Here is a 14,955-nt window from a genome sequence, read left to right on the forward strand (position 1 = left end):
AATTATTAATGTTTGTTATTATGTAAAAAGCACTTGTTTGCTATTTCACATGATTTGCTGAGTGACATTGATTACACTTTTAATTCACTCCAGTTACTTCTTGTTGATGTTCAACACACAAGGACGAAGGTGCCTGTTCTAGTCGTTTTGAGTCTTTTATCCTTGTGTGTAGTATCATGCTGTGAAGTCAACATGAACGGTCACCAACTGGCCCAAACAAGAATTTCGATCCAGCATACTTCTTGTTCTTTTCAGTGATCATTTGTTTAGAATCTTGCCTTAAAATCTATAGTACAATATATCATGCCATGGCTCAGTAGAAGCAGTGTTGCCCAAGACATGGAAAAGTTTGTAATATCGCACAAGCACAAGGCAAGACATGGGACAGATGTGCTTTTCCTATGTCCTGCTTCGTGTTCATGCAATTCGTTCAGACATTTCTGCGTCTCAAAGAATGGATCCACAAGCCCAACACACTCTGCTCGAGAAAGAAAAGAAGTGCCATGTCTTCATGTGCTGTGGTAGCATTTCTGTTGCTCATGGAGGTACTCAATTCCTCAGGTGGTCAAGCCATTCAACCTAGAACTGAACCAGTCATACAAGCCAAGCAGTGAGGAGCAGAAGATGTTGGCCAAGTCGAGTGACATCAGTGTGCACCTGTCACCGCATGTGATGTCAACGGTGGCATCGATAGTTGCCGAGCTGCTCTCCAACTTGAAGGTGCTGCTTTCTTCATTCATGCTTTGTTTACTGCAGATAGTTAATTGGTTTGAATGCACGTGGCCTTTCATGTTGCATTGTGGCTAGAGCAGGTGCCTGCCACTGCTGGGGTGGACCAGCACATGCATGTTAACGGGATGCTGAGGACAAATTAAGCGGGCCTATATCTACTGATTACTGTGCTTAGTGGTGAAGGGGCTACTTTCACTGAAAATGCAGGTTTTATATGCTATAAAAGACAAAATAATAAATTACAAATGTTGCTGCTGCAGGCCATTTTCACAAGCAAACTGCGACGTTGGGTGCTTTTCTTTGTATGCGACCTCTGAGGCTAGACCTCACCACCGCTCACTTACAGCTGGTGATCATGAAGTGTCGAATGCAGTCGACATCATTATCAGAGGCATGAGTTTGAATCAAGGAGTGAGGAAAAATTTTCCATCCTTAACACCAAGTTTTTCAGCAGTAAACAAATCTTTTGCTGCTAAACAACATGAGCAGAGTCACAAAAAGCCAAATCCCCAAATTTTACCAAGAGCAAAAACCTTATGGAGTTATACTCAGTGTGCAAGCAGTTTAAACAACAGTAGGGCACAGCAGGTCTGCAGTTTAAACTTTCATAACTATGGTTGATTCTGTGTGAATGTTTTGGAAGGCCACATTCACATGTGAAATGCTGTTTTATTTATTTATTTATTTATTTATTTATTTATTTATTTATTTATTTATTTATTTAGCAAATACTGCCGGCCTGTGTTACAGGCCTTAGGCAGGAGTGGGGTACAAACATATTGATAAAAATGACAAGTACGTTGCAAAAGAAGCAGATAGCAAACAGAGCAAAAACCAGTACATACAACATAAAATCGATTACAAAGACATAGAACATATGATGACATCGATCCTGGCAGCAAACGAAGGCATCGGACTTGGCCCAAAACAAGGGTACATAAGAGCCCTATACATCCTTCAGAGCTTGTAAAAATAAATTCACCGATTCGCAATTGACAACATCAGCAGGTAAACCATTCCACTTAATGATAGTATGGGGAAAGAACAAATACTTAAATACATTAGTTTTGCATGAAAACGCGGCAACTTTCTTAGTATGGTAAGAGCGTGTAGCGTGTCGAGATGTGTGCTCAACTAAAATTCCTTCCTCTATTGTTAGTTTATTGTGATAATACAAGTAGAATAACTTTAATTTTTCTCAATGACGACGCATGGCCAGGTGTTCAAGTCCTGCGGTTTGCAGTAGGGCTGTTGGGGAAATATTCCAACTGTAACAATTAAAGATAAATCTAGCAGCTTTGCGTTGGACATTTTCTATTTTAAGTTTGTTACTTTCGGTCCAGGGATCCCACACTGCCGCAGCATATTCCAACATTGGCCGAACAAATGTTTTGTAAGCTAAAAGCTTTATTTCTTGTGTGGATTGTGCCAGCGTTCTTCTCAAGTAGTGCAGTTGTCTTAGAGCTTTTTTTTCTATATACGATATGTCCTCGTTCCATCGAAGGTCTGAGGCTATCTGAGTTCCTAAGTATTTAAAAGCATGCATCACTCTTGAGCTTGTGGCACCTTATCGTATATTAACAGGGGCTGAGGTGTGATCAAAATGTGCACCATTCTTTCCTCAAAGGAGGTCACCACTCCAGAAGATCGGCTGTCAAGACAGGATTCAGCAGACCTTTTCGAGCTGTGGTCGCCGAAACCAGTGAGCCCGCCGAGGTTTCTGGAAGAACCCAGTGAGACAGGCAAAATTTCATTGTTCTTTTTTTCTTTTTATTTCTTTTCGCTTATCTCTGCACTGCTGTCATTATGGCACTTCCTGCGTCTTCCAGGCGAGCAGGCAACCATCAGGAAGACCACTTACCCATCAAACACGCCAACCGAATCTCTGGAGATCAGTATACCAAATGTGTCTGTGCTATTTGAAATGGGCACCGGAAAGAAAAGAGTGCCAGCCTTTTTTGTGAAAGCTTCGTTGGAGGCTGACATCCATGACTGGTCCAGAAAGGTGACTCTGCGATTAGATCATTTTGGTATTTGTATGTGAGGTCAGTTTGTTTTCTGTGATTATCTTGTGTCGTGAAATGAGCCAGTGCCTCCTCGATTTCATTGCCAGCCAGGTCAGCCAGTCCGGCCAGTGAAGCCCTCCAACTTAGTGCCCTTTCTTTCTCTCTCGTTTGCTGACTTTCGTGCCTGCTCCACACGTGCCACCGTGAGAGGGGGCAAGCATTTCATTACTAGCAACATGTCACAGGAAATGGGGGAGCAATTTTTTTTTATTGCGAAGCAATACTACTTTAGGTCGCACTTCAGCCCGTTCCGTGGCGAGGCGGTGGTAGGCACCATTGACTTTTAGCGTGACCTCGCTGCGTGACGTCACACCACGTGACCTAGAGTGACGTCACACCAGCTGTGTAAAAACGGGGCCCCATCTCACGCCGTCGCGAGGTGAGGCGGCAGCCACCAACGGCGGCCTAACTCCCGCTCCTCTCACCAGGGGCGCTACGGTCGGTGTGACGTCACACCAGCTGTGTAAAAACGGGGCCCCATCTAACGCCGTCGCGAGGCGAGGCGGTAGCCACCAACGGCGGCCTAACTCCCACTCCTCTCACCAGGGGCGCTACGGTCAGAGTGACGTCACACCAGCTGTATAAAACAGCTCCGCTCCTCTCGCCAAGGCAGTCATACAGCCATACTACCAGCTGATCCGAGAATAACACACTATTGCTTCGCAATCACCAGGCTTAACCAAGCTAAGCCACTGCCGTTTTTTTTAGTTTTTTCTTTTTCTTTTCGAGGTGGCACTTTATAGAGGAGCAATCGCCAGTCATGCCAGTAGCACGAGCTATGTTGTAAGCCACTCCTCTCCACAAGTGGCACCACACTGCAACGGGTAAATGAATAGAAGAGTTCAGACAAGCCCCACTGTGAAGCAAGTGATACGGCTGGCATTGAAATATAGTAGGCATGAATGAACAACAGAACTGAAGTGGGCCTACGCTTCTTTCCTGATGGTTCCTGCAGATGTACTTGACAACAGATGTGAAGCTGGAGGCATCATACTACAGTGAAGAATGCAGCACTTGGGAACCACTCATAGAGCCTGTGATGGATGCTGAGAATTGCTATCGTCCTTGGGAGCTGGTGATCAAAGTAAGTTTGCTGTAACTTGAAAGCACAGCATCGACATCCTTTGCTTCTTGTCTTCAGTCAGAACAGTGCCATAGAGTCGTGAGGTGTCATTTGGTTCAGCATGTAGAGTTAAAGGTGCCGAGTTGTTGAAATCTGCCAAATTGTGGCTCATTGTGGCAACATGGTGGCACATTTGGCTGTAGCAGTATGAAAGGCTGTTTTTACTTGCAGTGTTGCGTGCTTTGCTTGCCAACAACACTAGAGATGCCAGATGTCTCTGTCGTGAAGCATTTTCTGAGCTCACTGAATGTAGATCTTAATTAAAAAGTTGTTGCAGCATTTCAGTGCGACAGCATTGTGACCCCCTTTCGCTGAAGCCACGATGATGTGTCATCCATATAAACCACCTCAGTGTCCCTAGTGAAGCAGAGCTCAACTAGCACTCACTCCGAAGTTCTGCCAGAGCAGTTCGAGGAGGTGGCGTGGCAGGAAGAGTGAACCAGTTTGGTTTGTTGCATCAGACCTTCAGTGTTGCACGCCAGCTAGTGCCTCATGCCCCGCGCTACGCTCAGGCATGTTCGGGCTTGCATTTGCAATGGATGCGCCCAGTCCCTTGACTAGCGAAGGCGTAGCGACAGCCCAGCTTCCCATCAGCTAAAGCGGCAGTGGCAGCGGGAAGAGCAAGACTGCAGGACTCGACTGTGCAAGCGGCCGAAGTGGAGGCAAAGTGGAAAAGACATGATGATCCAGTGATGCGAGCAGCCTAATTAGAAGCAATGCGTAAAAAATGCTAAATACAAGTGGAGGTGAGACAGGTGACACCCTGCTTACAGATTTGTCATGTCACATTGTATGATCCTTCGTCAATTTTTTTCACTGTAGAGAACAATGCCTTTCTTTCTGAAAATTGCCGTTGAACAGTAGAATTTTGAATGACATTTATAGTCATTCATCAGCTCCACCATAGCACAACGCAGTGACTTTCCACTTCTTTGTCCAACTCGGGAGTGTGTGGCTGTTCTTGGTGGCCGCCAGTGCATCGTTTTTATGCACAACCTAGCATTACCACACTTATGTTTTCGCTGCATGTTGACAGTTGAGCCCATGAGAAAAAAGCAAGTCAGATGGTTCGACAAGTATCAGGTGCTGTAAATTGAACTGGCTAATGTGTTTGGAAACACTGTGAGACTAGCCACACGGGAAAATCCATAATTTTCAAACGTTCACTAGGTTTGAATGTTTCTAATAGTAAAGGTGCAGTGTGAATCAAATAGCAAGTGTTATTCACAAAGAAGTATTAAAGATTTCAAACATTTGCACACCCTTAGTGGTCATGCTTCTTGATTCTGTGCAAAGAATCTTTGTGGGAATAGTCATTTATCTCAAAAGTGCATCCAAACAAGGCATAGGCTATGCTTTGGTAATGCAGAAATTTCATTAAGAAAAAATTCAAATTAAATTTCAGCAAAATTTGAGGTTTTGAACTGAAAAGCATAATTAATAGCGTGCAGGTATTGTGACCTAAGTTGCATTCTTTAACTCAATTTTTCGGGATTTTTTTTTTAGCACCATTGGTAGGTATACAGTGGATTCTCGTTAATTTGAACTTTCTTAATTCTAACCTTTGGTTTATTCAAACTGGTCCTTTTTTCTCATCAACAACAAATGTATTGAAAAGGTCCCCTTAAAACTCCATGTAATGGGAGTAGACTTTTGGCCTTCTTTGTATTTGAATTAGTGAGAGTTATACAGCGAAGGTAAGAAATCCTAAATCTGAATGTTCTAAGGTGACTAGTTGTGAGTATGGATACCTGTTTGCAATATCAGATTTGCAGTCTTATTTTTCTCAGTAGCAATCCTTTTACTTATTCTTAGCAAGTTGGAGAGTGAAATGATGCATGGGATTTTTTATTTAAATCAGGAAAATATTTCATTGAGTATTTAGCACTACCTTAAAATACTTAAAAGTAATGGTTTAGTGCTCTGCTTTTTCTGTCATTTTTGTCTTTCTTTACTGGTAAGTAACATCGATTTCTTTATATTCCGCAGGTCTGATTCTTGCGAGTTAGTACGTGTTAGGCACTACTTTCACATTGATGCTCGTTAATGTTATGACAGCAATCTTGCTTCTGCTAGTTTGCTAGTTTTCTTTCATTTGGTTAGTGTTTATGCCAAATTTGCCAAGCTTCGTACAAAGTTTCGCTTTTGCCAATGTCATGATACCATCAGCGATATTAGCTCAGTGATGTTGCAACAGCTGTGCCTCATATGTGTGGTGCAGATGTTCAGGGATCGGAGCTACCCGATCCTGTCCACTCGCAATGGCTGCCGCTCAAACCTGCTGATGGATGCAGTAGATGCATTGGATGGGGCATCGACTGGCTCTGGTGGCAGTGCGAGCACATCGGATGACGCCAGTGAAGATGAGACTGAGATGACCGTCATCCGGCGGCACCCACCGGCACGGGCCCGTAAAGCACTGAGCCACAAGTCGAGGGGTACGCACCCTCTCTCTCACGCTCATCCCATCATTCCCCAATACTTTCAGTTTGCTGCGCTGTGTCCTGCCTGGCAACAGTTTGTCCTCTGTACTTTGCTCATCCTTTCCTCAGTGTGGCACATATCGGTCTTTTTTTTTTTTTTAATGTGCGAGTTTTCTAGCTCTCCCAAGCGCTTTTCAGTGTGCCTAAGTCCCTGTCCCTTAAATTGTACGCTGTTCCTTAGGTTATGCCATATTTTCTGGTGTATAATTAATTTTTTTTTCCCAATTTTTCGTCAGTATTTTACAACATTGTGACTCATACATGGTGAGAAACAATATGCACCACCATGCCATCTTTTGTCATGCCCAGTAACTATGTTTGATAAGAATATCGATGCTAAGAGAAAAAGGTCAGGTTATTTTGATCTCAAGGCTAGAATTATGTAATCTCGACACAACCAAATTGAATGCAGCAGCGGCACAACGCACGCTCTAGTCCAGCCAGTCCAGCAAAATTTCAAAATTTTCTGAAGTTTCGATTTTGGTGTCAAATCTATTAGGCTTCAGGCATATCTTGCCTGCGGCAGTGCGAGGTGAAGGCGTTCAGTATGAGCAAGAAAGTTATACAGCACTGGTGAAAACGTGCTAGAGAGCTCTGATCTTGCGTCTGGCCAATCTGGCAGAGCTTGAGGATATCATCCATGCGTGACAGCTGCCACAGGCTTGTATTTTCGTTGCACTCTCTGACAAAAGGATCCACAACATGTCTTCATAGTGTTTTTCAATGAACGGGTGCTTCATATACATCAGTGGGACTTATTTGTATTTTTTTTTCGGAATATCTGCCATCTTCAGAGCGTGACTTATACACAGGTGCGACCTATAGACTGAAAAATACGGAACACTTGTTGTATGCTTTGTTTTCCAAGAGAAAGGTTCCTCCGTCTCTCTCTCACTTGGGTGTCCTTATGACTGCGCTTTAGATTTCTTGATGCTGATCATTAAGCACAGCTCTGAACTTTGTGCAGCTTGCTTACTGTGCAGGCTGGTGGTACTGTTCAAGCTTCAAGGTGTTGTGTCAACAATTTTTCAGCGCAGTGTATCTCTTCTTTCAGCAGTCATACAGTTATTTTATTTTTCCCTTCTGTGTTCCCAAATGCAAAAGAGCCTCTGTTGAGCAAGTATTCGTGCATCATGTTGCCACTGTTGGTGGTACTGCTCAGACATTTAAGCACACATCTTGTGCTGTTTTCATCCTTGCAGAGTCTTCGACCCTTGTGGCAGTGGACTCGGATTCAGAAGGTGACGAGAACGTCCTCCAAAGGATTGCCCATGCCTTCGGGCACCTGTTTTCAGACCACAGTAGTGGGGACGAGCAGAGTGAGAATGAGGCTGCAGCTGAGGCCAAGTCTGAGTCTGAGGAGACTGAGATGGCTGACAATGAGCTTTCAACTACGGAAGACCGGCCAGTGTTTCTGGAGAAAGGTGCCCCAGCTTACTCTATAGTCTGGATGAAAATGTATATGATTAAAGACAAAAAAGAAACATTCTGAGATCTTCCAGAAAGTTTTCAGCTTGCCACTGTAATCATTAGTTTGTGTATGTTTACCACAGGTGACACCCATGATGGTGCACAAGACAATTCCTGTGAAACCACACTGTCAACTTACGTTCTTGTGGACTCTCGGGACATGCTCAACATGAATCTCACCTCTACTGCAGTCAGCATTTTCTTCAAGCTGTGGAATGTAAGCAGTAAGCTGTACTAATTGTTTTTATAATTCTTCGTTCAACTGATGACATTTGTGATATGTATGCATACAAAGGAGTCATGGTCATACGTAAGGCACAAGCAGCACCAGTGAGCTTCAACTTGCTCATTATGTGTCACCGTGAGTCAGCTTCAGCTCGCCCAGCTTTTTGTCTTGCTGCAAACATATGAAGTCACTTTGAATAAACTCCAAACTTGGTATTCAGTTAATTAATTATTAGTGTGTAACATTAATTAATTAACTGGCATCCTAGGGCAATGCTGCCTCACTCTCCTTCGATGTAAAATTCTTTCCTTGGGAACTCGTAACAGAGAAATCCTCTTATATTCGAAGCATACTGCAAGTTCCTCTTTTGGGGTGGCCATTGGCTGTTGTGTTGCTATTTCAATTTTTCCCGTTGAAAGTCTGTAAACTTTTGCCTTTCAAATGCGATCAGCTTTTGAAAAAGTTACATGGTATCTTGCCCAGACTTTACAGGGAAACGAGCACACCCATGGGGTCGCATGCTTTCGCCAAAAACTCTGTGAGGTGTAATTGATGGCCAGGCTTGGTGTCAAGTTGCTTCACAATTCTGAATGCAACATCAACTCTGCACATAGACTGATTTATTCATTGGGGTCTCCCTTGCCGTTAAAATTTATTAGAATGAGAGTGATCACTGATGCATGCACAAAGGGGTCTAGCTTACAAGATGGCCAAGTAGGAGCAAGCGAAGCTACAAATTTCAAAGATGTTACTTTACTGTAGAACTCTGCTCTTTCATTTTTCATGGTACCATGGAAAAAAAGAACACACCAGTCAAGAAACGTAGCACGTGAAAAAAAAAAATGACGGACGGTTTAGCGTGGTTCGGCCAAATGCGAATTAGGTGCACTAGAACTTCGGTTTTCACTTCAGTTTTGCAGTTTCAGTTTCACTTGAGGAGACACTTAAGCTCCGTTTGAAGGGCATGACGCGATAGTGTTAATGGCTTAATGCTCATATATGCGGAAGTGGTCATTCTCTACTTTACAGTCATAGATCCCTGGGAGTCTCCGTACCACTCCTGGTGCAGTGGTTAAGCGATCCGCCACTGCCCGGCGATGGCAGGTGCTGCCACAATTGGGGCTTGTGAGACCCATGTTACTCTTGCCAAGCCACCTCTTATGACGAATCATTAATTGAACTGCCACCTTTCACAGTGGGCAGTTTGCTCACAATCCAGGGGGCAGGCTGTAATGACATCACAGGGCCATGTGACCTATGTGGCCCACCTACCACCTGGAGGGCCACCTAGGGTTGGTTGCCCACGACCCGATGGGCACACAGAGGGACCTCACAGACAGTAGCTAAGTGGCTGAGTGGAAGCTCTAGTGCATCGTTGTCTGCCGCTTTTTATTATTTCTTGTAAACGCAACATCCTTCTCTGGAATTTTTAATGCTTTTCGGCTCTCGCAATTGTTTTCCATGTGCAGAATGTCGAAACGCCTTGTGATGGCGCTTCTTTACCTGAGTAGCTGTCGGTGGAACAGAGGCAGGAGCGAGGATAGGGCGTGTGCGGAGCAAATGCTCTTGCGCCGCGTGTGCGCTTTTGCGCTGTTTTCACTGTGGCCGCTTGAATCCTGCACAATCCTCGTCAATTGGAATCTACCAACAGAGTCTTTTGGGCTCCAGGCAGCAAGATAATGCAGATGACACAAACAAAAGCATCAGAGCCAGTCTACGCAACCGCACCTCTCACAGCGCTGTCGGCGCGGCCGCAGATGTCGCATTCGTTTTTGCCCCTTCAGTCGCTTGCACTCGCATCGCAGCGGTCATGGACTGCACCAACAGCCGCAACAAAATTCATGCCACCCGTAAGCATACGTGGCATTGGTGTGGGGCAGTGTGCTGGAAGCCCCTGGACGCCGGGACGATCGAGCACTGATGGAGTGTGACGCCCCGCTTTGGCCAGCATATTGTCGCTGTTTCATGTGCGCTACGGCTGTCATAACTGTGATGTAACAACCGAGTTTCTATCGTATTAGTTCTATGGGAGCTACGCCGGACTCACCCCCGTAAACGTAGCAGCTGTTAAAACACAGCAACACAGCATCCGGGAACATAACAGCAGGGTTCTTCTGTATCTGGTGGAATATTTTTTAGCTAGACCATGTATGCAAAAGCGCGAAAAATTTTTTTCTTGCACAGTGGTCGCCTTATTCAACATATTAACTGCATATTTCTCTTTTTGTCTTCACATATGGTTCTTTAAGCTCATGGTCATTTGCATCAGCTTGCGAATTTCAAAAGCGGCATTTCTCTAGACTATTCCCATATTTTTCTTGTGTTTAGCCAGAGCCAACTTGAACATCTCTGCTCCTTTTATCATTTATTTAATGCTGTTCATCTTTATTGATTGCTTTTTTTTGTGCTGGATACAGCACCGTAATGATTCTAACCTCAGTTATGGCCATTAAGTTTTTGAAACGAAAAGGACTGTAAACAAGTGGAAACATCTTAAATATCTGCGTGTCCTCATAGTTATGATCTGATTAGCACAGGATTTCATGATTGTGCAGTTCTTCTATGACAGTACATGAAAATTCAAAACTTTATGAGGTTGCACCGACTATGCTTGCAGTCAACAGGGTAATGTAGTATACTATAGCATTTACACTTGGCATACTTCTTTTTCTTTGTCCAGGACATGCAAAAAAAGCACGAAGCTCCTTCACGCCAACTTGCCGCATCTCAGGAATCCCTTGCGATTGACAATCTTCTGGGACCAGAGGCACTCGTCTCTGTGCTCGTCAAGGTAAGCTGTGTTCACCATACCTCGAGTGCCGTCTGGTGTAGTTCAGTTCCATTCAGTTCCGTTTTTACTATTTCACATACGTTACATGCTCATGAACAAAACACCTGCGCTCTTGACCACCTAGGCTTGTCAGTAGGCCTTTGCAAAAATGATAGAGACAACATGGGAGCAACACAGCATCTTACTAACTCAGACTAATGGTGATTGCATTATAGGAAATTTCAGACTGCGAGGATAACAGCAGAACAGCAGTAACTAAGAGATTATTTATACAACACTTGTTTTCTTCTCAATGGTAGTGTGAATAAGGCCCTGCATGTCCCTACTCAATGCCTTTTTGGCGCTCAAGCAATGTGTTGAGCTTTATCCTGAAGTCACAGTGAAAAGAATTTTCTTTCAGACATTCAAATCGTTCATCTGCGTATAACTGTTTGTTTGGAAGAGGTCTGTGAGAAGTTGCCTACCTGTATTGCCCTCACAGCTGATCACCCTGGTGCAGTGAACAGGACGAAAATGATACGGAATCCTGATTACTATGAATTAACTATGAGTTTCCAACTATCCCGTTTGCCATTTTACAGAGTGTGCCTTCACCTCAATGTGTTTGCTCAAGGATCATCATCTCCCATCATGTGTGGTGTAGTGTGGTTGGATATATGGAGCATTTAGTTTTTATGTGGTGAGGCTTTCATAATGGGATCAAACTTTTGCTGCACTACTTGAGAGGATGCAATGTGCAGTAAGATAGGGCCATGTGTGTCGTTTCCTTCTGGCTCGCAAACTGAGCGGCACGTAGGAGCTTTTGGTGTAGCCAAGATTCTCACGGAACAATCGTCTTCTAGGGCAGCGTTAGGAGCTACTATCACTATTGTCACATTGTTCTGTGGGTGGAACTGTTTCTTAACAGACATGATAGCCAGAACATAACACTTTTTCGTTGACAGTTATACAAGGCTTCTCGTCAGTGTCCTTATCCAGTGTCAGTGCAGAGGTGAGTAAGGTAGTGGAGAAATGCCTCAGAGCGCATGACTGCACTGCTTAATCCAAAGGCGCCACCATCTCGCCACACCCATGGCTGGCGTAGATGATTAATTTCCTCCTTTGTTGGGGTAATTCCTACTTAATAGCAAGCTAGCTGTGGCATCTCTGCCATGGATACTAACCTTTTTCGGTAAAAACCAAATTTTTTAAATTGAACCTCTGCTAACCTTTTTTTTTTTTTCAGTTTAAACCGAAAAGTCCAACCCCTATTCATAATTTCATCAGCACCCTGGAACTTTTGTGAAATACCATAATGCATTAGGAAACACTTGACTTTGCATGGCAATGAAGGAGCATGCCTGAGGTATCATGACATAGAGGTTCACAATTCGAAAGGCTAATCAAGCATTAGTCACTTGATTAATCACTTCAGCTGGACAGCTAAGCTTCCATGTGTTGGATGAGAAGAAGGTTATGAAGAGAGGAAAGGTGTGGTATGACTGCCTTGCTTGGGATTTATATCTGAGCCATGCTGCAAGGGCAGGGATGAAGGGAGTTGAAAGGGGGAGAGAGAGAGAAAGTGGTGTGGTTGTGTACCATGCATCCTGATACATGGGTGGGTACAACCCTCTTGTGCTGGTGACTCTGATGCCTTGGTGTCACAACTCATCAGACGTCTGTGGATTGCAGGTGCCCCTGTGGGTCCTTGTGGTCTCTTGCTAGACAACCCACTTACCTTTGTATCTGATGTGTGCAATATGACCAGGAGCGGACATCGTTGGTGCAGGGTTTCGCATGTGTAGTCCGTTTCTGGACAGTACACCGCATCTGTTTGCATGTAGCGCTGCGGCGTTTCAACAGGGAAGAAAGGGTGACGAATTGTTTGCTGTAGCAGCAGCATGTTTTCACTCTGGCACAGGATGAAAACGAGCGCTTTGTCATCGCCCAACAGGCGTGGGGACAGGCACCGGCCTTCAGCCCCACTGCAAGTAGCGCACCCACCACCAGTGGTCTTGACTCTGCCAGGTGAGCCCCTCTCCGCCCTTGCTGAGTGCCCATGCTGTCTGGAAAGGAAAGTGGTTGCAAATGTGAAAATGTGCACTTGTTTGTTTATGCTTGGAAAGAAGGAACTCAGTTGAAAATCTATCAACTTTAACTGAACCAGGCACAGCAAAATTTGCAGGACGAAGTTGATGGAACATGTACATGCGCAATGAACTGTCTCTGGTGATATGTATTGCATTAGGCTGGTGAGGCACCTATCCTGTGGTACACTCTCACCATTGACAGTAGTGAGAGCCAAAGCAAAAGTACCTGCACATACTGGGTTGGCATTTTATAAGCCTTTGTTTGCATTTGTACACCTGTGAACAGCTGTTGAAAAGTGGCAGGCCCAATTATACCAACTGTGTGCTGTGCTGTCCATTGGACTTGTGCAGGAGGCAATCTTCGCTCGACCAGCGCAATGATGATGTGGAGGCTGCTAGCACACCCTTGATTTCGGTCGCTGTTTTCGAAGAGAAGCCTCTCTGCGATCTCTACAAGGAGAAGACAACAGAGAAGATCGCAGTGGAAGTAAGAGGACTCTTGACATATGCCAACCGAAAACGACTGCTTTTTGTCTTCTGTGAACACAGTTGGAACCATTTGGAATCTGAATCACTTCAGCTAGCTTCCAACTAGTCCGAAACAAGTTTTTGGAGTTCCATTTGGTTCCATTTTGTTGAGGATGTTGGCAACACTAAAAAGACCTGGAAGTGTAATGCGGAATGCCGAGAAAAGAGAAGCTGTGCTTGCAGACATGAAGAATACTCCATTTATGAGTCGTTGAAGGGCCATACCAAGCTAAAAGTAACCACTTTGCAGTTTTCAAACTATGCCTGCTTTGGGTGAAACCAGTAACACTTCCCTACGTTAGGTACTTTATTATAGTGTACTGTTTGAAGTCCTTTTATCACCAAGTAATAAGTAATCAGCTTGTGCTCTACGTTTTTTATGATATTAAAATTTACAAAAGTGACAACAGACCTGTTTAGGACAGGAGATATAAAGAGCTTGAACTATAAGTGCAGTGCTTGTTACATACACATGTCATAAGTCATGCTATAGCCTGAGGGTTGCTTTTCATGTCTTGATCTTACTTTGAAAAACGGGATTAGTTTTCTTCATTGCTACTTGCTTTGTTTTTTCCTTTCCTTTTCTTCAGCATTGTTATTGCCTGCATATGCACCACATGTTTTTCCTCAGGTTCCAGGATTTGAGAAGTTTCAGTGCTGGATGCCAAGAAAAGCAGGCAGTTCACTGTTTGCCCTTCACCCAATGAAAGTGAGTGAATGCTTGATTTTGTGTGCATGTGTTGTGTGTGTGTGCATGTGTGCACATGCATGTGTATGCATTTACAGTCATGGCACGAATAGTATGGAACATTCTTCGGTGATCAACTCTTTGATTAGCTAACGTAACCTAACCCTAAACCTAACCTAACCTTACCTTACCTAACCTATCCTATCCTATCCTAACCTAACCTAACCTAACCTAACGTAACCTAACCTAACCTAACCTAACCTAGGGGCTCTGTATTCTGGCTGCGACTGTACAGGTAGTTCCAGTCTTAAAAGCCAGTTTGCACACAGTAGCGAATCCTGTTGTTTCCGCACCAAAGCTCTGAACATATGTTCAGAGGAAATCTACCAACATAACAGGAAAAAAGTGCGCTTGTCACTCATACTGGTAACAAGTTGAATGCTCATAATGTGTTCCCTTCCATATTTGAGCCACCTGAACATGCACGCACTAGTACCCTGCTTTTGCTCTGTGTTGTGCTCGTGCTCAACCTGGCAATTGTTTGTTTGCCATTGTTTTTCTCTTACAGCATAGTGTGCTGGTTGGTAAATATTGAGTCTCATTATTTTCTTTTTCTTTCCGTCTTTCAGAATAAAATGAGGTACTTCTTTATCCTGGACATGAAGATTGGAAACGGAAAGAAGACCATCACAGCTCGATCTCCTCTGATGGTGTGTTCTTCTAGCATGTCGGATTTACTGACAAACTTTGCACAGTGCTGCTTTATTTTAGACACGCGC

General features: G+C 44.1%; 1 protein-coding gene across 6 annotated transcripts in view; it reads left to right on the forward strand.

Moving 5' to 3' along the window:
* The window catches only part of LOC144098908 (intermembrane lipid transfer protein VPS13A-like), a 105,354-nt gene that overhangs the window by 45,419 nt on the left and 44,980 nt on the right, over positions 1-14,955 (forward strand). For all 6 annotated transcript variants that reach the window (XM_077631853.1, XM_077631859.1, XM_077631856.1 and 3 more), the window contains 12 exons: positions 562-720; positions 2,360-2,465; positions 2,562-2,737; positions 3,754-3,882; positions 6,143-6,359; positions 7,607-7,828; positions 7,958-8,091; positions 10,781-10,891; positions 12,792-12,898; positions 13,312-13,447; positions 14,120-14,197; positions 14,806-14,886. In XM_077631853.1, coding sequence (XP_077487979.1) covers positions 562-720; positions 2,360-2,465; positions 2,562-2,737; positions 3,754-3,882; positions 6,143-6,359; positions 7,607-7,828; positions 7,958-8,091; positions 10,781-10,891; positions 12,792-12,898; positions 13,312-13,447; positions 14,120-14,197; positions 14,806-14,886 — 1,656 coding nt within the window. The remainder of the gene's footprint in view (positions 1-561; positions 721-2,359; positions 2,466-2,561; positions 2,738-3,753; positions 3,883-6,142; positions 6,360-7,606; positions 7,829-7,957; positions 8,092-10,780; positions 10,892-12,791; positions 12,899-13,311; positions 13,448-14,119; positions 14,198-14,805; positions 14,887-14,955) is intronic.

Source organism: Amblyomma americanum, chromosome 7 (assembly GCF_052857255.1).
Source record: "Amblyomma americanum isolate KBUSLIRL-KWMA chromosome 7, ASM5285725v1, whole genome shotgun sequence".
Lineage (NCBI taxonomy): Eukaryota > Metazoa > Arthropoda > Arachnida > Ixodida > Ixodidae > Amblyomma > Amblyomma americanum.